Genomic DNA, 27,407 nt, shown 5'->3' on the forward strand with positions numbered 1-27,407 from the left:
CAGCAGCAGCGAAAGCAGCCGGGACCTTGCCGCCTGCGAGCCCATCCCGCCCCGACCCCATCCCGACCCCGTCCGGTTCCCTCAGGATCCCGCCCCGCCCCCGAGCAGCCCCGCCATGAGTCCGCGCTGTGGCTGCGCCGCCACCCGGCAGGGGGCGCGGCGGGAGGCGGGGCGCACGCCGGCGCGGCTGCGCTTTGCGGGCGGCTGTAAAGCAGCGCCGACTGTCGCGCTGCGCTGGGCAGGGAGCGGCGGGGGCTGCGCCACAACAGAGCGGGGCCCGCCCGGCGCAGCGGCCGCACCGGGACCGGACCGGGGGCAGCGGCCGCACCGGCACAGCGAGGACGCTGCGGCCTCTCGAGCCGCGCCGGGCAGCACCGCGGGGTCATTGCGGCGCTCACCGGGGCCGCTTCTACCCCTCGGCCCTGGGCAGGGCGCCGGCGGCACCCGCCCCTTCCCCCGCGGCCTCGCTGTCTCAGGTACGGGGGGCGGCGGAGACCCCGCGGGTGGGCCCGGGGGCGGGCGGGGGCTCCCCCTCTTCCCCCGCCCTGCGCCCTGACGGCAGCGGTGACCGGCGGGGCTGTGCGGCGGGTGGGAACTTCACGCAGAATGTATTTTTCCTTTTTTATTCAGCGCCTCATTGACGCACAAAGCAGTGTCTTCACTGCGGGCAGCCGCAGCACTCTCTGGGGTTTTGTCACAAATTTGTCACAAATTTTCCCCTTAGGGAAATGAGTTTCTATTTCTGTGCGTAATAGGGTTTGTTATGACGTCATTTGTTTTGTTTGCGAAGTTAGTGTTCTCTTAACCCATGCTAAAAAAAAAAAAATCACCATTTTCAGGTGTTTTTTGCTTGATAAACAAGGAAGTAGCGTTCTTTCAGAAATGTAGGCCAGGATCTTCAGAGGCTTGTCACTGTTGCAATGGGCAGGTGTCGAGGGTCGGTACTTTTTTAAGTGTCTGTGTTTCTGTGATTAGGGCTGAGCATGCATTCATGGAATTTTCATGTTTGAGTAAGCTCTTCCATGGCTTGAACTGATTTTATTAATTCATAAGCAAGGCCTGGTTGTTTTAGCTGATTAAACAAGACCCTTAATTCCTGATACCCAAGTACTTCTCCAGAAGAGGACATAATGCTGGAGGTAAGAGTTTGCTATAATTAGAATCATTTGATTCTAATGCAGTTATTTCAGAAACAAAGATTTGACCAAAGAGATAAGAATTGACTGCTCATTGTGTAGATCTGTGTTTGTCATGGTATTTGTATTGTAAACTACTAAAGGAAACCTAGGCTTTCAGGTGCAGAATAAGGTCTTACATTGTCTTTGTTGAAACTTGTAGAAAATTCCAAAGGTATATTAGTGCTGGATACTTAGTAAAAACCTTTTTCAGGAAAACTAATATTTAAGTAGTTAGAATGCTTTGCCCTCTTAAAACCAGAAATTACATCTTCTTGTTCACAAATCCGTAGTTCTTGCTGTCAGAGCAATTTAAGTGTTCTTGCGCTTTTTTTGGATAAAAGGACTGTCTTGGGGCAGGGAGGGAACAGAAACAAACCTTGTTAGACAGGATGATTATTGCTGATGTGCAAGGATTGATAGGCAAAGAAGTGATCTTGGCTCATTTGATAGAGTGAACATCTGGTCACCTGTCTTGTGCACTCATCCACAGTATAGAATCACCTATGGAATTCATTAGGTGGGAAAGGCTGTAAGAACATTTTGTGTTTCACTTTAATTAAATAATACTGTATAAGACACCAAGCTTCCTCTTTTAAAATTCTTGAGGTCTCACCTATTTAAAAACCTGGTGGTTTTTATTGATGGTTGAAGCCCTGGCAGCTACAGCTGTGTTTGTATCTGGTATTGGGAGCTTGAGGGTGAACAACAGCTCATAGTGTTCATGCATATTTTGCATGTTCTTTCAAAATATGGATGAGAACATTCTGACCTTTCAGAAATATGTCTTTTAGGAAGCATTGGCTTTTGTAAAGTGTATTAAGAGTGTATGTTAACATGACTGTGACTCACTTTATCTTTGAATTAGTAACTTTGTTGACCTACATAACCAGATCAGTTATAGCAGTTGATTTTCACTGGAGGTGGCTGTGTTGCAGTAACATTTAGCTGACAGCAGTTGCTGGCTTTTTTTCCCAAGATGTACAATCTTTCATTCAGCTGTTTATATTTCTTCTAATGGTGAGGACATTGTTTTGAGAAGATAGAGGTGATAGTGCCCTCTTCCATAACTGATGAATTATAGAGGCTTAGATGTCAAGCAGTTGAATAAAGAGAGAAATTGAGGGGGGAGTGATGATGGGATGGGGAATAGGATGATATCATTAATGTGTAAACAATGGGGATAGTACAGGGTTGTGGATTTGCAGTAGGCAGATGTATAAAGAGTTCCTGAAAGCTTTCCTATGTGCAACCTCCTTTAAGTCAGTTGTGAGCAAAATTTTGGGTTGGTGAAAGAAACATTTTCTTTTTTTTCCCTTTACTTCTGCTTCTGCCCCATTAGGGTTCTCTGCTAGGCCTGACCTGAGCCCCCCAAGAAAAACACTGATCTGTACTTAATCTCGAAGGAAGTTCAGTAGTTAAAGACTTCAGCTGTGGATACATTTTGTGTTTCTTATAAGAGCACTGTAAACTTTGGAAGCTGCTACCCTGACAAAACTTAGGAGACTACAACTTAGAGTAATTATCCTATCCTTACGTTGTACGTGTATCCCATGCTCAATATGCACATTTATAAATCTCTTTTCAACCTTATTGACATGCAAACAGCCAAATCACTACAGATCTGGTGATAAAACAGGATTATTTTGCTGTTTTATATAGTTTATGCTATTTGGAAAAGGAATTGCTCTAAATTAAAATGATGTCTTCCTTATTAAGTGTTTACCAAGTGAAATCTGAGAAGGCTGGTTCATGGCTTTACTAGCAAGAGACCAGTAAGGGCTATTTGCTTCTGTCTTCTTTTTTTTCCAATACAGTTTAGTCCTAATATTTGACTGCTGTTAGGTAAAATGTTTACCTTTGGCTCTACTGGGTGCAGAGTGGAGAAGTCTGCTGCAGTGTCCTTTCCTCTGAAGCTGGCAGATCTACTCAACTTAGTATCAATAAAATCCCCTACTTCTCATAGGTGTTCTGAAGAACAGCATAAAACTGTCCTAATGGTTAATTTTACAATTCTCAACTTGAAAGATTGTTACTAGGAGTTGTGGCAAAGATCATGTTTCACTTTGCTCCTCAAAGCTTTATCAAGAAGTGTTTGCAAAATGACACTACATCAAGAAGAGTTACACATACCTCAAAAGTCAAAAATTCCAGGAGGACTAAGAAACAATTTTTAAAATAATTTTTGATGGCTGTGTAACTCAGAACTTCCCTAGCTGTCTCAGGAAGCAAAATTCCTAGTTAAGATCTTAAGTTCCAATAAAAAATTGCATTTTGTCATTCTTCTATAAAGCTACAACTTTTTATTCCCAAGTTTGTTGCTGTTATGTTTCTCTTGGAGTTCACTGAAGCCAAAACATTCCTGATTGCCAAATCATAATGCTTAATATTTTAAACCCATGATTTACATAGTGTTAATGTGGCTAACTGATTTGAGCCTAGGACAGAGCAAAGAAATGTCTAGACTGAAGAATGTGTTTGTGAGCACCATGTTTGTCAAATACACCTGCTTGCATCCATCATGCAAAGGCAGGCAGGTTTAGGTGGGTGTGTGCATGGTAATGCTTGATTGAGGCTGGGATTTCCTTGGGTGCCTTGTGGCCTTGGACTGACTCAGTGGGACAGCTCACCTGTGCTGGGAGGGCTCTGTGCAGGACAGCTCACCTGTGCTCAGAGGGCTCTTCAAAATGGCTCTTAGCTCACGATCTAACATGAGGTGCCTCCAGCTGCACGTGCTCCATGCATTTTGTCTGTTCCAACTGGAGCCAGGCCATAGATCCTGTCCTGCAGAAGAGCTCTTCTGTTTGTAGCTGTCGTGTGCTGGATTCTGTTGGAAGAGGTCAGACAGACACTTCAGTAGTCTCTCCCTAGGAGTACAGTGCTGTTGAGTCTCAGAGGTGAATGGCAACGTGGCACAACAGAGGCATTCTGTAGCTGTCCTATAGGGGGCCTGACATTTCTGTTACAAGATAATTGCTGTAAGGCACTGACTTGATGTAGGCATCTGGAAGCAAACCTTGAAGGTCCCAGAAGAATTATTTTTGGGGATAAAATTAAGGAGATTTGCTGGTCCAGAGGCTGGATGCTGTTCATTACAGTACTTGACGGTACAGTTACTGTAGTCTGACTTTAAGATGGCTTTGCAAAGTTTAGTAAGGGTAGTACTGTATTTGAAATAATGTCGTTTCACTTCAAGAGTAGACTTTCCAAGCCAGTGATGGTTCCTAGAATTCCCTGCAAGGGGTGGGTAAGCCTCCCTGCATTGCTGCGGCTCATGTAGCAGTAGCACCTCTGCAAAGCACAGACAAACCCTTCTAACTGGAATGGACGTAGTGGTCTGGCTTTGGGAGCCTGTAAGCAAGAACCTGTTTCTAGAACATTATCATGCAGTTAGTAACTCATACTATGCCTGTTATTCTGAAATACTGTACCTGTCTGTAGGGCAGAAGATAAGTATTCTTCTTGGAGAATTCTCGAGTAATTTTGTCATTGAAAATGGAGTCATCACCATGGCTGCATTAAAGCACAGAAAGGAAATTGAGAGCTCTTTGCAGTGGTATTTAATATTGTCCTGTGAATAAAGATACATAATGTCAGTGCAAACACTACAGAATTTCAGATTACCCTCTGATTGTTGCTGTTTTATAAAATGTGTAGATCTTTAACTTATCAGTTGCTTTATTTTCTGTCAAAGATTAGAAGACCAATATATAGGATGCTAAAATTTAGTCATTAAAACAAGCTTTAAAAGAGCCCACTTTTTGTAATGTAGTGATAAAAAGTGAAGAACAAGCAAAAGTGAAGAAGAACGCAATAAAGTTTTGAAATCTGATTGCACTTGTTCTCCTGATAGTGGAACTGAGTATTAGATGTTTTTCTTCTTGTCACTTACTCTGCATTGTACAGGCATACAGGTTGTCCCTGTGTGATAGAAATGAAATTAATAAGGCAGGACTGCCTCTTTTAGGAAAATGAGTGGGTTTTTTTTTTTGCGAACTGCTCAGTGAGTTCCTTATTTTGTTGAAGCAGCAGGGCATGATAGCACTGAGATTTGATCTCCACAGGATTGAGTTGGGGGTGCAACTTCTGAAGTGGCTCCTAAGCCTTCTGCAAGCCTCCAGTGTGCCAGGGCCATGCAGGAGTCGATCTTGCTTGGCTGCCTGCCCTTGAGATTGGAAAGTAGCAGTACTTAGGTTTTTTCACTTCTCTGAAGGCATTGTATGAATTTTATAACCTTTTTCATTTTCCTGTTTCTTGATACATCTAATGGAAAAGCCTTGCTGAAAGAATAAGAATACATCTTTTTAATGAGATGAAAGAAAGGTTTTGTCATTAATCTAACAGTACCAGTATTAGCTTGTCAGAGTAAAAGCAATGTTAAAAGTAATATGTGATACAAGCCGCGTATCAGGGAAGGGAATTAGTTTTAAAAGTTTGTTGGGAGTTCAGTGACCATATGCAAGGAAAACAAGAATTAGGACTGAACAAGGGGATGACAAATGCAAGGAGGTTTTTTCTAGGTGGTGAGGGGAGTTGACTATATTTCAGAATGCAGCTGAAAATACACTTTCAAGGTAATGATAGGTCACATGTATTCATCAGCCAAGTTTATACCAAAAAGCTGAGTTATATGTTGTATAATGAAGCATTTTACTACTTTATAGTGCTTTAATGCTGCATACTGTTTGATTGCTTATAAAGAAATTAATTATTAATGACAAAATCCTTTGCTCCATCTCCTAACTCAAATGTGTTTTGCTTTGATATGCGATCATAAATGTGCTGTAAAGGTCTCTATAAGGTTGTTTTTACTTACCTGTTTCCAGGGACTTCCCAGTTTGCATGAATTTTCTTGCACTGTTGTCTCAGAATGATTAATATCAATGGTTTTAAGTGGTGAGAAGAATGGATGCAAGTCATGTGTACTTCATGATTCTAAATAGTCATACACATGAGAGGGGAACTTAGAATAACTATTTATAGTTTTCAGGTAGTTGTCTTAACAGCTTTTCATTGAGTCATAATGGGTTAAAAGAAGATAGTAAATTAAAACTTTGGGAGGAAACATGGGGAACTAAGTCAATAGGCAAATGTTTTGATTAGGAAGAGGAGCACTAATGCTGATTGAGCTTACTTCATCTTGCTGCTTTTTGAAAAAGCTTCTGAGGACTACTTTTAATTAGAAGTAGATATTGTAGGATCTTCTAAGTGTTTTAACAGCAGATGATCTCATTCTAATGTCTTAATTATTTGCATAATATTTTTGTAGTTCCTCTTAAATTTTGCCTTCTGTGCAAAAGAATAAGAAAATGTTCAGATTTTTGTTTCTTAAAAAAATTAAGGGGCCAATTCTCTTTGATTCTGAACTTATCATATTAAAAGGATGGGAAACAGTTATGTGTAGGCTGGGTATGTAGTATATGCTGGCAAGTTACGACTGTGTTCAAAGACATTAAGCTTTCTGAATAAAATAATATTTTTCCCCCCAAATTGAAATATTTTATGGATTTTCTAAAAAAACTTGTGATGAAATAAAGGGTTATTGTGGGAGGGTCTGGGTTGCTTTTGGAGTGGGGTGAAGATTGACTAGACTGTGTTACATTTCTGTAAAACAGTGGTGCATAAATAACAGAGCTAAAAAGTGACCTTGAGAGGATCAGAAAAAGGACTAGGTACTGCTTGTTCTCTGTGTGCTTGTAGAAGGTTTGAATGCTGTATTCCTGTCCTTACTGGAAATTTGATAAAATGGAAGTCTTGGTCTTAATGTTTTCAGAGAAAGATGGTGCATGTGTGTGAGGATATGGATGAGCCCAGTGAGGGCTGTGTAGGAGCTCGAGCTGAGAAGGGTAGACAGCAGAACTCCACAGCTTTAGTAGTCTTTTTTTGCTATGTAGACTCTTTGCACTCCTAATGTTTGTTCTAAGTTTTTTTCCAGTTTTGCAACTTCTTTTTTTCAGCCCTAAAGAAAAGGGTAGCCTTCTGTTTATGCACTTATATAGTGCATTCCACTAAAACTTATTGCTATAAAGAAAAGTTGTACTTTGATGAAGTAAGAACCCATTGTCTATACTGGCAAGAGGAGGTTTATTCCAATTTGCATGAATATAGCTTTTGACTTTGGTGTGAGACATGCCTGTCTGCTGTAATTCCAATAGAGAACAGCAACACTTTCTTATCACAGGCCTCATATTTAACAGTAATTGTTATAAATGTTTGTAGGATTTCCAGTGAGAACATTCAAATGGGGCTTTTCAGCTGGGGTTCTAGGATCCAAAAGATTCTTAATCTCCAGACAGATCCTGTGACCTTATGGCTTCTTTAGATGTTAGTTCTGCAGCATATATGCCTTTTTCAATCTTTTTATTCCAAATTGCATCACATGAGTAGTACTTGTTAGTTGCTTATGGCTATGAAGAGAACACAGGCTGCCTGGGAGGATGCAACAGTTTATACCAACTGCAGACTGAAATACATAATTATTTAGGGTCTGTTAGGAACAGCTCACAACTGCTCCTGAAAGCATCAGTTTGTGAAACAGTCTAAAAAATTCTTAATTAAATCTGTTCTGTAGTCTTGATCTTGTATTTATATGTTCCATGACAGAATAAATGAGAGTGTTCAGTATTAGCACTGCATGTAAGAGTGCATTAGCATTTTGAAGAGTTTCGACATTCAGGCAGAGGCTTCTGGACCTGAATAGATAGGGCTGCTTAACCTGCCACAGATCATAGAATCATCACAGAATAGTGTGGGTTGGAAGGAAACTTATAAGTCATCTACTGCCAGCTTCCCTGCCATGGACAAGGATGCCTTCCATTAGACCACGTTGCTTAAAGCCCAGCTTTCCTGTGAACCCATCCACCTTATCCTTGAACTCTTCCAGGGATGGGCATCCACAGCTTCACTGGGCAACCTGTTCCAGTGTTTCACCACTCTGACAGGGAAGAATTTCTTCCTCATACCTAATCTAAACCTGCCCTCTTTTGGTTTGAAGCCATTCTCCCTTGTCTCATCATTACATGCCCTTGTCAAAAGTCCCTCTCCAGCTCTCTTGAAGCCCCTTTAGGTACTGGAAGATGCTGTAATGTCTCCTTGGAGCCTTTTCTTCTCCAGGCTGAACAACCCCAGCTCTCTGTCTATCTTTATAGGACAGATGCTCCACCTCTTGAAGCATCTTCATGGCCCTCCTGTGGTTTTGCTCCAGCAGCTCCACATTCTTCTTATGCTGGGAGCCCCAGAACTGGACACGTTAGTTCAGGTGGAATAGAGGGACAATACCTTCCCTTGACCTGCTGGCCATGCTTCTTTTGAGCCAATCCAGTATATGATTGATTTTCTGGGCTGCAAACACACAGTGTCAGGTCATGTAATGCTTCTCATCCATTAACACCCTCTTAAGTCCTTCTCCTGAGAGCTGCTCTCACTCATCTCTCTGCCCAGCCTGTATTTGTGCTTGGGATTGCCCCAGCCCAGGTGCAGGACTTTGCACTTGGCCTTGTAGAACTTCAGGAGGTTCATGCAGACCAATATCCCAGGCCTGTCAGGGTGCCTCTGAGTGGCTGTTGGTGCTGTTTCTAGATAGCTCAGATGATTTTTGTGACTTCATGCATATTCCAGCTGTGCTGCTTTGGCTGCCTTGTTCCACTTAGGGCATTGTTGCGCATGTTTTCTCAAGCAGCCTTTTGGTAGTTCAGCACAACTTGCTGTAAGCTGTCAAGTATCTGCTATAGCTTATTCAGCTGAGGCATAAAACCCCCTGATATTAGTTACAGTAATGAGTGTTTCAGTTGTTATCACTATTGGAACTAAATTGTTTCATCACTCCCTTTTGGGAATTTAAACCAGAGGCAGAGATGTCAGATGAAGCAGATTGAACATGAATCTATTACTGAGGTTGCTGTTGTCTGTGTTTTCCAGTACAAAAGTATTTCTTTGAGGGTGATGTTGTACATTGGCAGCTTTATATTTTGGCAGGGAGGGGAACCTGGCCGGTACTGACTGGTAAGGGAACATATTACTGAGTATTATATACTCAGTTTCTGTCATAGGGTAAGAGTCAAAAGTACATGGACTGAAAATAGCTTTGTACACTGTACTGCTAATGTGTGGTGGTTTTTAAGAGACTCAAGGTAATAAATGGATTTTTATTACTTTGCCCCAAAATAATAACCCTTCAGAATCTTCAGAATGTTTCATTCCTCTTCATGTCAGAGAAGAACCATGAATTCTAAGCAACTGACTGTTTTATAGGTCAATTGACACCATACAACACCATGTATTGTGTTGAAGTATTTACTGTAGGTGTTCTGCTGCAGGGGAAGATACAGGTCTTATTTAAGCATGCATTTTAGTTGATGGCTACGGGAGCTATTTAGCCAAAATTCAGCTAACTTCTATAAGCAGTAGCCTGTAACTGCCATACTTAAGTATCAGTAAAGCAGACATCATCTGTTTTGCTGGTGACATACACCAATATTTGCTTTGTGAAAGTGATACTGTTTTCACTGACCATAAGAACTTCCCTTCAATGCAAATTATAGGAGTTCTGTCTTCATAAAAAATTTCATTGTCAAGCAGTTTTCTTAGTATTTTGAAATAGTATTTCGGTTACTGTCGTTTTGCTATTTCCACTGGGGGATTAGTCCTAGCAGTAAATGGGTTTTCTCTTATTTCAGCTTTGCTTTTGAAAAATCTAATGCTTCTTTTTTTGATGCTTATCTGTTTTGTTTTCTAGGCCTTTCTTAAATCTTTCCATGTCTAAATGGACTCCTGAATGTAATATAGTTTATACTCTAAAAGCGGATATGAAGAGTGAAGTTCCTTCTGATGCACCAAAGAGACAGGAGAGTCTGAAGGGGATCCTCTTGAACCCTGAGCCTATTGGGGCAGCCAAAAGCTTCACTGCAGAAGTTGAGATGATTGCCAGTAAAGTAGGGAATGAGTTCTCTCACTTGTGTGGTGATTCTCAAAAACAAAAGGACATGAATGGCAACCATACAGACCAAGAAAAAGGTATTGTGGTGCGAAAAAAACGCAAGAGCCAGCAGGCTGGTCCTTCATACACTCAAAACTGTCCTGATAAAGAAAATAAAGGAATCTTGGGATTGAGACAGCATCTAGAAACACAGAGTGAAGACAATGATTCTTCTTTTAGTGACTGTATCTCTTCACCTTCATCTAGTTTGCATTTTGGAGACTCTGACACAGTAACATCTGATGAAGAAAAAGATGCTCCTGTGAGACACCCTCAGGCAGTGTTGAATACTCCAAGTAGAACTCACAGTGCAAGGTCACACAAGTGGCCTCGGACTGAGGCAGACTCTGTACCCGGATTATTGATGAAAAGGCCCTGTTTTCACAACAGTTCTTTAAGAAGACTTCCATATAGGAAGAGAGTTGTGAAAACAGGTTCATCACAGCGGACACAGAACCAAAAAGAACGAATTTTAATGCAGAGGAAAAAGCGGGAAGTGTTAGCTCGAAGAAAGTATGCTTTACTCCCCAGTTCTAGCAGCTCCAGTGAGAATGATCTCAGTACTGAATCTTCTTCGAGTTCATCTACTGAAGGGGAGGAAGACTTGTTTGTGTCACCTGGTGAAAACCACCAGAATAGCACAGCTGTTCCTTCAGGTAAAACTAAATTCCCGAGGTATTTTGTATTAGTTGTCTTTCATCGTATACAATGGGCTTTTTTATAAGTTCTTTGGAGCAGTTTGTTGAAGTTAATACTACAAATAGTACAACATAAATTCTTGGGAAAAGTACATTCAGATCTTACAGCAGAATTATAGCAAATCTAAAATCTTGAATGTAAAAGTTAATGGTTTCTAAAGAACATAGTGGAAGATTGCTCAGTCTGATTAGTCACATGCTGCTGAGTTGATCCATTTTTATTTTTTTAGCTGTAGAATTGTATTAAAAATTTTAGCTTTGAACTGATTGTGGTAATAATTCTAATTTCAGGATGTAGAAATATCTGCTAATATTTAACTGCACTTTACAATTTAGAAAAAATATAAAGAAAAAAATGTCCATTGTTATTAAGAGCCTGAAATATGAGTCAGTTGAAGGTAGCTTTAGTACTGAGATAATAAGAGAAAATATGTATGCCGAATGTTTTACCTAGATAAACTCAGTACAACTGTTGGTTTACACAGTTATTTCTCTAATATGTCTTGTCACGGTATCTGAATGCTTGAATGTTTGGAGGAAGACTTTGGGGGATGTATTAGTTTGGTTTGGTTTGTTTTGCGTGTTTTTTCCTGGTTTGTTTGTTGTGGTTTTTTGTTAATTGATGGATTTTTTTGGATTTCCTTTCATGTTAAATTTGCCAAGTTAAAGTAGTTGTGCATTCTGTTCTAGTTCAGCTTTTTAGAGAGCATGGGAAAGTAGATAGAACACAGCATGGTGTTAATCTGTGCAACCATGTGTTTTATCTAGTGACAAATATGTTTTAATAAGCAAAACCATATCTCAGGCTGTTGATCATTCCTCTAAGAAAATGTGACTGAAAATACAAGGACAGGTTAAAAAAAAAAAGAAGTGTGAATGTTCATGTTAGGGCAGGATTTATGCTTGAACAGAACCAGAGTACTACTAAAGTCTAGATTATTGCTTGTTATTTGTTGTAGCAGGAAATAATTTGTGCGATGTTTAAATCCAAGAAGTAAAATCTGTAATGCAAAAGTGTTACTTATGCAGTGCTAGGGCTGGGCATATATAACTCTGAAACAGGAATTATTTCACAGTGTTAATTATCTTGATGCATATTTGTGGGAATAGAAATTAATTAGGCCTAAAAAAATTACATTTGACATGCATGTTTAAGCATATTGAAGAATGTGATTTGTAAATAATAGATGTGTGGGGATATGCATACATTTACATGAAACACCCATTTAAGAAACTACTGTGTTAACACCTTTGTTTCCAAGTTAATGGTTTCTTACAATTTTCAGGCAAGGTGGAGTTTCATGTAACTGTAAAATGATGTAGGATCATTAACAACTCTCCTTCCACACAAATGTGGAAAAGTCCAATGGCTTAATTTTTATACTGCTTAAAAAGCACAATTAATGAAATTGCTTATTTTCTTGTCATGAATGAAAAAATCAATTAGTTCTGCACCAGTTAATTTTAGATTAAAATACTGACATGAGTTGTAACTGAAAGAAGGTTTGCTTTAAAGATTGTGTCCTGTCATGCCTGTACTTCAGGACCAGTGCTTGCAGGGAGCTGAAAAGCGATTCTGGCTTAATGTGTGTGAATACTGTGGGGGTTTTTCCAGTGGAAATATGTATTGATGTAAAGTTTTTTGAGCATTTTGTTTACATTGCAGATATAATGGGAAGTTGAGCAGACATCCTCTGTGAAAGTGTCCTATTTTTAGCAAGATAAAAATGTGATTAACATTTTCTGTAGCTTTGTGCTGTTATATAAGACGTTTCTGGTTATTGAGTTAATTAGGACAGAAATGGGGCCAGCTGGAAAAACAGCTATGCTGCTTGTCTGTATGGTGAGCAAGCACGACTGGGTTTCTATATGACGGAAGGCTTGTATTGATAGTCATGCCACAGGAGCTTGTTAATGGTCGGGAAAATTTCTTTGCTCTACATTGGCACATGTCTGTTGAAATTACAGAGTGTGCTGAAGGACAATATCTTCTGCTAAGAATATGAAGCCTGGGGCACACATGTAAAAGTACTAGAGAACAGACTTAGGAAAGGAGGAGAATAATAATAATAATTGGAAAAGAAAACACAATTATAAAAGATGTGGTAATAACTGATTTTTTAATAAGCAGGCTTCAAAGTGATGTGATTAGTCTTGTAGCCTACTGAATAGCAATTTGTATTAAGGATATGGCAGAAAATATTTCTTTGCTTTGAATGTTGATGTTTATCTAAAGATACAGTGCATTTAAAGAAACAGTAAATCTAATTAGTGTACTATTCTGGAAAACCTTTCTTTCTGATTGTTGCAAGAAATTTAAGTAACAGACCTTTTTACCCAAAGAAGTATTTAGTAAGTATGTTCTTAAAATTAGTAAAATTAACTTGGCTAATTGGAAAAATCTTATGAATGGACATGTGAAAGGGGCGGTTGTTTGTTTAACAAAACCTTTACCAAAAAACTGAATAGCACTATATGGGGCTTTTCCTCCTTTTCTGTTAGGGCTTTAGCTATTCTTCTGGTGAAACTCTGTACTTTTAGAGCGTGAGTGTGTGAACAAGTACATCCTGACACCAGGGACTGGATGATACTGTTTTAATAACTGTGTGCCATAGAAAGCATTGTTCTCATTACTTCTGGGATGGGCAGCTGAAGCTCATTCAGGGGAGACAGGAGTTGGAGGCATAAGTGTAAAAACAGCTGTGTGTAGCTGATCCTTACAGCTGAAGGTGCAGGTGCTTACGGGGGTGTAGATTCTATTTGCAATGCTGATCAGTTGGTTTCAATAGCAATACTGGGCTTGCAGTTAAAATGACAGCAAGCATCCACATTTTTGCTGGGAGACATGAATTTTGATTCTGTGTTTTGTTTAGGTAATGCAGAAGCTTTTCTCTCACCCTGTATACACACCAACAGAAATAATCCTCCTTTGACTTTGCTTATGAAACGTGGCAAAATTCAACTTTTACTGTTGTTGGATCTCTTATGTTGTGATGCAAATGTTCTGCTTCTACAAGTATTTGATTTTCATCTTGGATCTAAAGGGTTGGGGCTGCCTTTTGGAGGCAGTCTGTGGAGGGAAATCTAGCAAAAGCTAGAACGAGCAAGTTTTTAACCTTACATACTCTGATTTGGCAATAAAGCAGAATTCTGGAAAATGGCAAAGTGTTGTTAGAAAAAAAAAAAGCTGTGTAGAGTTTTGCATTGTCATAAATTGTTCAAATTGTTCACCTAATAACTTAATATTCCTTCAGGGTCTGACATGTTATTTTATATTTTTGAACAACTAATATGAGACAGGTTTTTCTTAAGACTGTAATGCTGATGAGAAACTGCTCCAAATTTTGGTCAAAGCTGCTTAGAGTGATAAGACAGTGTTTATTCACTACTGTCCTCTTGGTTCTCTAACATTTTTTGTCTGTCTCCCAAAAAAATATTGAATGTAGATGTTCAATATTTTACAAGCCAGAGGCTGGTGAAAATGTTTAAGCATATACCGCTTTATGCTCAGATTATTTTAACAGGTTTAAGATTAATAGGTATTAAGTGGAAATGAGCTGCCTGTTGTTAAGAGTTGATTATTTTTCAGCTACTTAATCCCTCCTACAAACTACAGCATGCAGTCCTTTTCTCACAGGAACTGATACAGCTCATAATTTCAAGCTTTTATCTCAACAGCATTAGTGGATAAGGAAGCGTATAAGTATCCTGTTTACTGAGCTGCTTACCGGAGAAGAGCTGAGAAGTGGTGAGGAAAGAAGCACCTGGCTTTGTGAGCAGTGGCCATTAATCAGTGTTGCTATATTCATCTGCTGTGAATCGGGGCTTTAAATAGCTACAGTAATAGAAGTTAGTGTGGAATTCACTTTGGCACTTCCCTGCTGCAGCTTTCTTTGCTGAAAGGATGCTACTTGTAGAATTGGCTTGTTGTGGCATTGCCCATAGGACTGATTTTAGTGCAAGGTTAAGAACAGTTGGTACAGGTTTGAGTTATCATGGCTCATAGTTGGACAAAATCCCCTAAACTGTGGTTGACTGTCTTTTCCACCAGGGTGCAGACCTCTAAGCAGTTTGTGTGCTTTGGAAAATTTTTTCCTATCATGCCCAGCTATTGGAAAGTATATTCCAAGTGGTCTCAGGTATAGAAAAACTGTCATCACCCAACCCTAAGGGAACAGGCAGGTTTTTGCCAGAATGTTGACAGCACTGAATCATAGTTACAATTAAGTCTTTCTTTTCTTAGCAGAATATTATAATTTTATGAGTAGAATGGCACAGGATTTCTATAAGCAGAATCAATGTAATACAATCTGTAAGTACCATAATACAAAATTTATACTACCACTTTAGTTAAAATTTCTAATCACCTGGACATTCTGCAGATCAGGTCAAATCTTAATGTGTGGTTTGATTTTTCAATATAAGAATCATAATCTAGACTCAAAAACCATATAAAAGAACATGAGTTACTCACTCAGTCCTCAGAGGAAGCAGATGATGACAGAAGTGTCCCTTGCCACCAGTAAGGGGTTGAGGTCATGTTTCTGGTCCAGGTTCCCACTTGGGGCTTGTAACTGCTGGATTTTCTGGCCAGTGCTCTGGGTGCTCTCCAGCTCCCCTGTGCTGTGGCAGGGTTGTCAACAACACCTGCTTGGCTGCCTGCCTGGAACGTTCAAGGCCACCAGGGGAAGGGAGTGATCGTCCTGGCACCCAGGAATCTTGAGACATCTAGGGAGGGAAAGGGCAAATATATTTGTACTGTCTGCTTGGTTCACAGGACCTTCAGAGCTTGAGAATGAGGGCAAAGCCGACAAATACGTGACCTGCTCAGTTACAGAGGATGGCTCCTCATGCAGTGGTGTTATGCTAAGTGTTAACGGGTCAGAGCAGGGGTTCCAGCCATACCTAGTTCAAGACATTTGAGAGGTAAAGAAGACGGTACTCAGTAATACTAGCAGGATATTATTTTATTTGTTTCAAGCTGAATTACTATCCAAGTCATTATCTTTAATTCATGAGTGTAAGTGGCTGTAGAGGCAAGTAGTGCCTCTACAGTAGTGGGCTGTAGTCCCAAGTTCAAAAAGGGATTCAACACAGTTATTGACAGCTGTCCATGAGCAATGACTGGACAAGAAAGTGTGCTCTGACGTCTGTGACATTGTTGTGGGTGCTGGGTGGTGTGAGAGCTTTTAGTTAAAATTTGTAGCCTGAATTTTCTGCTCTGACTACATAGTTTTACCTGCTGCAGTTGGTAGAGAGAACATGTGCCTGAGTGGGCTCTTGGTCTGATCCAGTGAAGGCATGGAACTCAAAATAAGTCATCTCTGTCACTGGAACTTGACTACTTATTTTAAATCTCTTCTGGTTTCACTTAAGACTTGATCAGACTGTCTCATTTGAAATTGTGTATAGTAAAATGCTTTTAATATCTTCCATGTAATATTCAGACTAGTTAAACTCCATGTTAATTGCAAAAACAGATGTGAAAATACCCTGTGGGAATGACAACAGTCAGCCAAACATAAATTTGGCTATTATACCAGTGTTATTTATGCCCTTGGAGGAGTACTTGTGGTGATGATTGATTAATCATGGAGTTATGCCATGATCTTTTAGAGTTAAATAGTAGTATAATTATATATATTATACATGCTATACTGTGCAAAGCTTAGTCTCTTGCTTACAACTTCTTGATTATTAAAGTATTTGATTCTAAAGCTTGCTTCTCAGCAAGTTGGTCCGTCAGTGGCACATAGCAATTGCTGTTGTGAAGTAATCTTACAACTTTCTAGGGAAAAATCCGTCATTTACTGATCTAAATATTGGACTTAAGAGTCCAGTATTGTATTTATTTCATTATAAAAGTTATATTCTGCTTAATAAAGTACTTTATTATGACAGATTTACTGTATTTGTCAGGTAAGGCCTGGAGGGAGAGTATGTTTGTATTTTTAAGGGAGGATTATAGTTTTAGACATGTTCAGATTTGGATTCAAGCCTGTGCAGTTTATCCCTTCCCCAGGGCAGATGAGCATTCGGTTTCCATCATAAAACAGGCTTTTAAAAGAGGGGAGAAAACTTATGTAAAGAAGTTACTGATCATTTTTGATTAATAGTCACATACAAAACTTAATTACTAATGGTTATTGAAAGCTCTGAACGGGAAATGCAAAACTTGCAAGCTGAAAATTGGTGTCTTGCATGCACTATAAAATATTATTTGTGGCTGTGAGAAGGGAAAAAACACCCCAAATTCTGTGGAAATTAATGAAGTTCTTGCTGTTATTTTCAGAAGTTTTGTTTTTAAGTAGCTCACTTAAAATGCAGACTGAGTCAGTGGTGGCCCAAAGGCTAATTTACTCACAAATAGCTAGATTATAATTTGCTTACTGTATTCTGTGATTCAGAAGATGACAGAGAGAAATAATGTATGCCTGCAGGAAGATGATTTTGTGTTTGTTTTGTAGCCATAGGTATTATTCTGAAAGCAGTACAAAATACATCTCTTACATCTGCGTAACTCTTTTGCTGTCAACAGTCCAGACTCCTCTTCTTGATGGGAGATAACCTTCAAGAACTGCAGGGTTAGTATAGTTAACACTGTCATTATACAGATTTAGCTGGCTTCTTACAGCTTCAGTCATTCAAATGATACATTGATCAGGAAGGTATTAATGCTTTAAATTTTGCTTGAAGTTCTTTACAGACAGAAGATGACTGGTCAGTGGTATGTGCTAAAAGAGAAAAGTGAATTATACCTTATCATGGTGGACTATATAAAACAATTGAAGAAATATTTATGTCGTTTAGAGTTGTTTTTATGCTTAATTTTGAAGAAAGCATTGGTTCCTTGTATAGGAAAGTACTTCATGGGGTGAAAACCTCATCAGTTTGTGCTTTTGACTTGGGAAGGTGTTTTTAGAAGCATGAACAGTAGGAAATTGCATGTGTCTGAACCATGTCTATGCTATATTCTACTTGGAGCAACTTCTACTGTTTTCCTAAAGATTTTCTTTGTTATTTTGGAAGTTGTAAGACTTGTTCATTCAGTACCAGTCCTGATGTTTTCTACAGTCTGATTTGCATAGTCAGTGAAATCACATCTGAACTAAAGGTGTGCTTAAAAAAAAAGGGATTGAGTAAAATGAGCTTTCAAACCTTGAGAAAGGTATCTGAATTGTGTAGGTATTCAGTTAAGAATTCCCTCTGGTTTTCATGACCTAAGCTTGTGTCAGAATTTCCGAGGAGATGCACACTGTGAATTTCAGTATAGATCCACATGGCAGATGATTCTGTTCTCAAGGAGAACTTGCTTGTTTTCTGAAGTAACAAAATCATATTTAAGCCTAAATCTTTCTACTTTCCCATGTGTCATAAATTTCAGTAAATACTGAGCCTGAGGACATGTGGACTCTGAGGAGTGCTCTCAAACTTACTATATTTCAGAGAAGTGCAGGTTTGGAAGATAGAAGGACAAGTTGTGGGTTTTTCTCAGTGACCTTTCCCCAGCTGCTTGGCTGGGTGGTTTTGTCTGAGGGTAGCTAAGATAGTTTTGTGTAAGGAAGCTGTTGCTTGTTTGCCCATGATAGGGCACAATGTTTACATTCTTCTGAATGTGATAATGGATTTAGCTGCTGCTTTTCACTTTGAGTAATTGGCCTTTCAATATTTTCAATTTTGGAATGTGGTGATGTTTTTTTAGACATTGCAGTATTTTCAGTTTTCCCCAAAATTTCCATGCAAGTTCTGAGAATTAATTTTGTTCCACACTACTTCCAATTGCTAGAGTTTTTTGAGTACCACTATTTGGAAGCATCACTCTTTACATCTTCAGTCAGCAATCTTTCTGGGATAAATATGGTCAGAAACAAAGGCCATTGGAAAATAGGTAATGCACTTCGGTTCTTTTTTTCCAGAGCATAAAAACTGATAAAAATAAAAAAGGATAATCTCTCCCACCATGTAATTGGGTAAATCAGAGGAGAATAGTCGGTCCATACAGGATGGAAGTATTGACTTGAATGAGACCAAATTCTTGAAGTACTGCTTGAAGCAATTTGCAAAACCCAAAATGGTAGTTAGCAATTTCTAATCTATACAGCTCATTTTTTAAGGAAGTTCTTTTGTGTTCAGTGACTAATCCATAGCTCAGTTTAAGAATTGTAGGTAGCTCAGACTTGTCACTGCCAGTGTTGCAGCTCTAGAGCAGTGTTTCATGTGTCTGCTTGTTAGGCTGGGACTTTAACCATTCTTCTTGAAGTGGAAGTTGTTTCCTCTGAAAACTTGTCTCTTCTGTAGGGTTTTTGTTGAGGTTTTTTATCATTCTTAGTTTAATTTTATCTTTCTCTGTCTAGTACAGATTGTGAATGCCACAAGATGTCTAGATACAAAGACGTTTATAAACACCAGGGGATTAATTTTGTTGGTGGTATAAACTAGTTGGTGCATAATTTTTCTTCTGTTGTCAATGCTTAGCTTGAGATTGATACCTATAAAAACACTTTAAAAAAGCGATTAGTGATAACACACCACTACTGCTTTGCTAGCTTGGAAATGTTTTCTATTTTTATATTAAATGACTGGATTTTCTTGGTGTTACAGATAATAAAATTCACTGTAATTGCTTTCAATGCTTGCAATGCAAGCTTGCCTACCTACCCTACACTCAGTCTTCCATCTCCTTCCTTCATTTTGCTTCAGTATTTACAGCAGAATTGCTTCTTTTAATAATTAGGTCATGTATTTGACAGTTGCACCTAAGGTTTTGACACACACCATGGAATTCTCTGCCTACATATATTTTAAGTCTATGAAAAACAGTCTCTTCTAGTGACAGTTCCTGAGATAAAGGCAGTATATAAACTTTCTTCTTCCTTTTTCCTCATCAGGAAGTATTGATGAAGATGTTGTGGTGATTGAAGCGTCCTCCACTCCCCAAGTCACTGCTAACGAAGAAATAAATGTTACCTCAACAGATAGTGAAGTGGAGATTGTCACTGTTGGTGAAAACTACAGGTGAGATTTGCATTTCTTTGTAATAATAAAGTGTTGCTTGTCTCCAGGTTTGTTCCAATGCTTTGTGCCATTAAAAGCCCATAAGATAAAGTCACTGGAATTCTAACCAGAATGCACAGTATGCATTTTTGATTAAAAAAACCAAACCAAAACCCAAACAATAACAAAAACCCCCAATCCAAAACCCCCAAACAAAGTAAGGACAAAAACCCCAAAGCACAGCTTTGCCAAAGCTAGAGAATTCAGCTAATCTGGAGTTGTTGAGGTGGCTATATTAGTGTGATTGATGTGCAGAATTTGGGGGAAGCAAAGCTATGCAGTGAGATCCTAGAGAGAGCATGTGTAGGCTGAGTTGACTATCTAGGGATTAGCTGAGCATTTATCAGGAAAGCAGCCTACTTTTCTGAAGCTGCTGCTGTATGTGCTTTCCTGTTCTTCCATGAATATCTGGAGGTTTTGTTCCATGTTTTCAGATTTTACAGAATCTATTAAAGTGGAGTTCCTTGAAGAAAGGTTTGAATTTGAAGTTATCTAAAGCCAAATGCTTTTAGAAAATAAATACCTTTGTATATTCCTAGCATCAATAAGACATGTTTACTGTAATAGCCTTAAGACTTGAAAAAATTAATTCTTTCTTCCCTCACCTTCTGCAATGCTACAGCCAAAACAGCAGTAGCTCCATGGTGATTTGTGCAGTGGGTTTTGTTTGTTTTTAGTGAAGTCATTCCTTTTTCTTCACATTTTCCTCTTCTAAATTTCTGAAGTCTGAATACATTGTTTTTCCAAATTGGAAAATAAGAGCCACTTGATTTATGTAAATACTGGAAAGTTGAAGTTTTTTGAGAGTGAAATGGTAAATACAATACTGTAAAAATATTGTTCCCTTAATTAAAGACTGTATCCTCCAAAGAGGATACACACTCCAGAGATCATTGTCTTGAATGTTTGGGTTTGTATGGCTAAATTGAACAGAATGGGTGCTAAGGGTTATAATATAGAGATAAAACCATCCCTTCCTTAGGTGTGGTTACAGGCTTACGATCTCCTCAAGCCACATTTCATTTTAGTTGGAGTATCACAAAAAGCTGTGTTTGTTCTCCAAAGAGGGGGAGCAAAATATTAGTGAGAAAAGTCGAGAGATTTTGTACTGTCAAGACATTTTAGGAATTTGAAGTATAGAAATTATCCTCTGAAAGTACTCTGTCACAAGTTAATGTGCAAAAGTACTTAATGTTTACAAATTTTTGTCTTTGTAGTTCTGTCATCATTTATAGACCTGCTGTTCCAGACTGCATAGGAGTAGTATAGGATTTGGAGACTCTTCATTTACTATTTACAAAGCTAAAACAACTTCAGCTATAGTTGCTGCTTGGCTTGGTTGTGGGATTTCACAGTGAATTTTTTTTTTAGGTAGCTGTTTGCACATGGGAGATGATTTAAAGATCTTTAAGCTTTCTGTGCTGGGCATTTGCTGTTACGTTCTCTGCTAAAGGCTGCAAAGGTGTTTGTAAGTGCATTTGGTGAAAGTGGAGTCACAGGGTATCTCAATGTAACAAAATGCTTTTCTAATAATAAAAAACTCCCAGTAGCTTGTCAAACATGCAGAGAAGAAGTTAATAATGGCAAGATGTAGGCCAGTAGCTAAAGTGTTACCCTTTGTTAAGGTCTCGTTCTGCGCTCGGACACTCGAGATCACACTGGGGCCAGAGCTCCGGTTCCCACGCTGCCCGGCCTCCGGAGCAGCGATCCCGCAGCAGGATCTCCACAGTCATTCAGCCCCTGAGGCAGAACGCAGCTGAAGTCGTGGACCTCACCGTGGATGAAGATGGTAAGTTGCATTGTCAGAGAAATCTCTTCAGGAGCAGGATGGGCAGTGTAAGGGCACTGGAGTTAATTGCATCAGATATAAGGTACCCTTGTATGAAGATGTCTCATTTCCAAGCCTGTCAGAAAATCCTCTTGTGCCTTTCCTTTCAAAATTAAAAGTTTAGCTATTTTCAGTGGGTTTTTTAGATCTAAAGATACAGTTTTTCTTCCAAAGCTGCCTTGGGTGTGTGTCTGAGGGCTGACTCACCAGGCAGAAATTACAGAACAGGTTGGAACTACTTCTTGAAAAATATGCACTTACTTCAATACAGCACTATAAAAGGAAAGTCTATCATTGCCTATGCTTTGGAATAGTGACTGTTCTTTCAGGCCTTGAAGTAAAAATAACTTTTAAAAAAAGAAAAAAGCCCAACCCTAAACTAGTAATATGTGTTAGGTTTCTGAAGCTGTAACCTTTCATTGGTTCCTAACATTAAAACCTGCTGACACTTAATAAATCTATTCCTGCTGAAAATCATAAGAGCAACTTCCAGGTATTATCGAAAAATTGAGAGAAGGAAAAACTGAAGCTCATGTACATTTTTGCACATTTATATTTGTAGATGGTGGTGGTTTGGGGGATTTCTTTGGTGCATGTTATTTGTAATGTGAGCAGAAGTTTTGTCCTGTTATGGTTCTGTCCCTGAGCGCATTGCAAGCTTAGTATCTTATTGCAAGCTTATATATCTTATTCTTAAAGTTGTCTTGATTTTTGGGGTGGGTTGGAGAGTTGTAAAGGCTTGAGAATAGTTTTGGTTGGTTAATGGCTTTTAAGGAAGAGGAGGAGTTGATGTACAGATTATTTTCTTTATGTATTTACTGTGAACTGCTCTTACCCAACAGCTCTATTGTTGAAGGGGTGGGGGGTGTAGGTTTCTATTGCTTTAATTTAGTCTTAAAATTCATATTATAGAATTTAGTCTTATATTCAGAAACCAAGTTATTTTTAAAATTCACTTCTGTAATGTGTGTGTTAAAGACTAGCTGTTTCTCCCACCTCCTAGAGGAAATGCCTAAGATGAATCTTCCAGGATTTAGGGAATATTATTTTGGGGTTTAAGCATCAAATTTCACACATGAATTAGTGTAAAATGATCGGACTTCTGAATTAATACTGTTATAAGGCAGCTGTGCAGTTTATCCCAACTTCACTTATTTCGTCAAAGATACTGGTCTTAAAACTTGGCTGGCTGCTTCCCTGAGCATAAGGATCCTATCTCCATCTGTCTTCCTGGTTTCATGTCTGTGCAGTGTGTTAAGAAATGCAGTTTCTCTGAGCTAGTAGTTTGAGGTGGACCAAACCCTCTGTTTTTCACTGGTTTGAGCAGGGGAGAATCAGAAGTGTCTTTAGGGCTGGGGGTGAAAGTCTCAGGCTGGTGGGGTACCTGGGCCTGAGGGAACTCAGTGTGGCCACTGACCTGGGGACTGGCTGATCACTTCTCATTGTAGACTATACAAAGTTGCTCTTGTTTTCTGAATTTAAAAATTAATACGTTGTCTCCCAAAATGTCCTTAAAATAAATAAAATTAGTATATTGGAATGCCACATTAAAAGTGAGAGGAATTTAAATGTAGGTGTCAGGTCATGTTTTTTGATGTGATGAGTTGGAAGACTCGCAAGAGAAGATATATTTATTCCTTTGCTTGCTGAGTTGCTGATACTCCTCCTAGATATAGAGAGAAATCTTGAAAACTACTCATATTTTATTTTGAGACTTTGTGAAAGGGAAGTATTTGAAGTTTTTTGATGCCTTTTTCCCCCCCTGATTTCCATGCAGACATTTTTACTAAAAAAACCTGAGTGGTTTCTGATAATCTTCCCTTTATGGTATCTCATATTCTTGGGCATTGCTTAAGAGAAATTTCAAACTTAGTCTTTTTCAAAACTAAATTTTAATTATGCCACCAAATGTAGTTTTAAATTTCAACTTGTTTATGATTATTTGGTAAAGGACAAGACACATGAAGTATTTTGGATTTCCAGGATATATTGCTCACTGTTAGCTTTGCACTATGTAATATGAACAGGTATGTACCTTTAAGAGAAGGTAATCTGCTTTTAACATGTGTTGAGACTAGAAACCAAGCTTATCTTGCTAAAGCCTTTAGTACTATGCATCTGGAATGATCGAAGTTTGTAAAGTAGTATTGCTAGTTTAGATGTTATGCTGTTCTTGGTGAGTGATCTAGAAGTTTTTCTGTCCTTTGTCGGCAGTAAAAAGCTATAAGGATAATATATATAAGGATAATTATCCAATAAATAAAACTTAAATGTCAGATTTGATTGAGAATTGATTTTATGTTAATTATTAAAATTTGAGTAGATGAAAAAAAAAAAGAAAATAATTTGTATTTTCTTTCCACACCCAAGCCTTGTCAGGTTTTTGTGTTCTGACTTTCTTAGTTTCTGGCAAGGCCAGAATTGAGAATGTCTTGTAAAATAGTTCAAAAGCAGCAACAACAATAAAAAAACCTCAGCAGATTTTAAAGCTTTAAGAACATGAAAGCTCTTCTATTTCACTAGAGCCGACAGTTGTGCCAACCACATCAGCTCGAGTGGAGCCACAGGTTGTGAGTTCTGCTTCCACTACCAGCTCCAGTACGTCTACCTCAGAGCAGGCCTCTGATGCAGCTCCAAACGTCTCCACCAGCCAGCCCTCTGCAGCACCAGAGACCACTCCCAGTCTCCCCAGTGGCAGCACTGCTGGTACTTCAGCTGGAGGTACAGAATAAGAGCTTTGAGCTGTTGTGTTGCCTCTGAGTACAAAGGAGGTAGAGGAGGTTAATCAGCATTCTCTAAATTAAATGCCGTGTGAACTTTTAGTACTAAACCTAACAGTAATAAGCTGAAAGGACAGGAATGTGAAAAAAATCATTGATTTCTCCATAAAGATAACAGGAAATTTGCTGGAGTCCTCTACTTTTGCCTGTTGGAATGATTTGGTTATATATAACAAACCACATCCTTGCTTTTTGAGGTGGTGGAATGTAGTTCACTGGTAATTAAGCCTCCTATTGCAGTATGTTACAGAGGTGTTTTTTTAATGTGTGTTGAAAGGAAGTGAAGGATATATCTAGATTCCTTGAGTATATCTCCTGCTCTGGATCACTTGCTGGGTGATCACCATTTATACAGACCTGTATAGAGCTGTATATACAGGGAGCACTCATGACCTCACTGAAACAAAGCTGCTCTGTCTGCAAATGAGTTGAGGGACAATAAACGTGAGTGGATGACAGTTGCACAGGAATCTGATGTCTCTGCACACTAACCACAGGAACAATCTTCCCTCCTTCCCCTGCTGATGACATGCCTTAAATTTGTGGAATAAGGCAAGTGTCAGTTCATGTCCTCCACTGGTTGTCACAAGTACTTCCACCTGAATGATTCAGTTTTGGTTCATTTGGCAGGTATAGCTAAATCTTAGTTTTTATATCTGGTTTGTTTTGTTATAGTCTAGATCTGGTTTTCAACTGGTTAAATATTTAATCATGAGGTACAGGGTGTTTCTTTCTATTTAAGACACTGCTTTACAGTGATCACCTTTACTAGTTTCTTTCACCTCAATATTAACTTTCTTTCTCTTCAAGATGAAATAAGAAGAGCTGCATCTAATTCGACACTGGAAACTGGCCCTCCGGCCATGCCAAGGCTACCATCGTGCTGCCCCCAGCATTCTCCTTGTGGAGGACCTTCACAGACTCATCATGCATTGGGGCACCCACATACAAGCTGCTTTCAGCAGCATGGCCACCACTTCCAGCACCACCACCACCACCACCACAATCCTCACCCAGCTGTCCCGCTATCTCCTTCGTTCAGTGATTCCAGCTGCCCTGTGGAAAGGCCTCCCCCCGTGCCTGCCCCATGTGGAGCAGGCAGCAGTTCTGGCACCAGTTACCACGAGCAGGCATGTTTAATCCTTGTGACTCACCATCACACCTTGTGACTTGGGATTTCAAGTTGTTCCAGATAAGAGAGAATAGGATAGGATGCTGAATTATAAATTACTCTCTTGCTCTGCGTCAGATGTTATAGAAGGGAACTAGAAGGAAAAATTGAGCTATAGTATATGTATGAACACAAAACCCTGAAATTTTATGGGAAGGCAATCCTACAAGTAACCATTGACAGCTGACCTCTTGATGGCTGCAAGATGAGTGTCTGCATAGCAAACCAAACATAGTTACCTTGAAATATTCTGCCCATCATAGAAGCTTTGCAATGCAAATCATTGAGCTGCTTTGAGGGAAGAAAAATATCAAGTCTAATGTTCTGTATATAAGAAGTATAAAAGAGTTGCTCCTCTAAAAGCATTGCTTTTTAAGACTTTTTCAGTAATTAAATCACGGCTTTAAAACAATACAGTCATAAGAAAGAACAGTACTGTGGTAACTTAAGTTACAATATACAGAACTCTCAATTTTATTTATTGTAGGGGTTTTTGTTGGGGTTTTTACTTTGGTCGGGGGGGGTGTTTATTTTTCACAGAATCTAGTGTAATGACGTTAGTCTCTCACCACATTCAAGAATTTAGGAATAAGAAATGTTAACCATATTTAAATAATGTTATAGTCAAGCCGTAAAACTTCAAAATTTGGATCCCAGTTGCTCGTGATAGTATTTAATTTTATTTTTTTAAATGTGATGTTTGAGCATAACTTTGCTTTCAGTGTCTGAACAGTTGCTTGAAAAAAGATGGTTTGTTTCTGCAGCAGGCATTGCCAGTAGACTTAAGCAGCAGTGGTATCAGAAGTCATGGAAGCGGTGCTTTCCATGGAACATCTGCTTTCGACCCGTGCTGCCCTGGCTCTTCGTCACGCACGACGCTCTACGGGCACCAGGCGGGCGCTGGGCCCAGCCAGGCGCTGGCGATAGACGGGTACGGATCGGGCATCGTGGCACAGCCGCAGCCGCAGCCGCCGCCCCAGGCATCGCTCTCCTCCTGCCGCCATTACATGCATTCTCCTTGTAAGTACTGCTGGCACAGCTGCCCTGGCAGCGTGGGAAACACCTCCTGCCTGCCTGCATTGATCCTAGAACTAGCCTAGCAAAACATGGATTAAGAAATAATAGAAACAGCTGATCTTACGCAGGGGGTTTGAACAGGATCAAGGTAAAGTTAAAATATTTTCTTCTGAGTGACCATAATAGCATTGAGAGTTCAAAACTGTATTTACTATGAAAAATATTTTTTGTGTCCATTGCATTCTAGCACTGGCTTTTTATTTACTTTTCCTTGGTTGTGGTCCCTTGTCCCATACTCAGAGTGAGATCTGCTTTAGAAGAATAATTTTTTTGATTGTGATTTCTTTTTTTGGATTTTATTGTCTCTATAGAATAGTGAACCCGGAAAGGGGGGGGGGGGGGGGATTGAACTTTAAAAATTAAACAACAAATGTAAAGTAAAATTGGAAGGGGATTCTCCCCTTCTACTCCTCTCTCATGAGACCCCACCTGGAATACTGCTTCAGGTTTGGGCTCCTCAGCACAAGAAGGACAAGCCTGTTGGAGTGAGTCCGTAGGGAGGACCGTGAAAGTGCTCAGAGGGCTGGAGCACCTCTGCTGCAAGGACAGGCTGAAAGAGTTGTTCAGCCTGGCAAAGAGAAGGCTCTGGGGAGACCTTATAGCACCTTCCAGTGTCTAAAGGGGCTCTAGGAGAGCTGAAGAGGGACTTT

The 27,407-nt window shown here is 39.4% G+C and overlaps 1 protein-coding gene and 1 long non-coding RNA gene across 6 annotated transcripts in view; one reads left to right on the forward strand and one right to left on the reverse strand.

Moving 5' to 3' along the window:
* The first annotated feature begins 253 nt into the window (after window positions 1–253).
* Window positions 254–27,407, forward strand: part of RNF111 (ring finger protein 111) — a 44,880-nt gene continuing 17,726 nt past the window's right edge. For 2 of the 5 annotated variants that reach the window (XM_069025411.1, XM_069025412.1), the window contains exons 1-7: window positions 254–476; window positions 9,910–10,805; window positions 19,736–19,862; window positions 21,527–21,690; window positions 24,253–24,450; window positions 25,320–25,639; window positions 26,445–26,700. In XM_069025411.1, coding sequence (XP_068881512.1) covers window positions 9,929–10,805; window positions 19,736–19,862; window positions 21,527–21,690; window positions 24,253–24,450; window positions 25,320–25,639; window positions 26,445–26,700 — 1,942 coding nt within the window. In that variant the 5' untranslated portion in view covers window positions 254–476; window positions 9,910–9,928. Of the gene's footprint in view, window positions 477–653; window positions 1,140–9,909; window positions 10,806–19,735; window positions 19,863–21,526; window positions 21,691–24,252; window positions 24,451–25,319; window positions 25,640–26,444; window positions 26,701–27,407 lie in introns of those variants that run through there. The other 3 variants (XR_011154091.1, XM_069025410.1, XM_069025409.1) reach the window with 2 other exon arrangements.
* On the reverse strand, window positions 3,552–15,449 carry LOC138116287 (uncharacterized). The gene is made up of 3 exons (XR_011154092.1): window positions 15,322–15,449; window positions 4,607–4,746; window positions 3,552–4,002 (listed from the first exon to the last, which is right to left on the reverse strand). It is a non-coding gene; the product is annotated as an uncharacterized lncRNA (long non-coding RNA).

This window comes from Aphelocoma coerulescens, chromosome 10 (assembly GCF_041296385.1).
Source record: "Aphelocoma coerulescens isolate FSJ_1873_10779 chromosome 10, UR_Acoe_1.0, whole genome shotgun sequence".
Classification (NCBI taxonomy): Eukaryota; Metazoa; Chordata; class Aves; order Passeriformes; family Corvidae; genus Aphelocoma; species Aphelocoma coerulescens.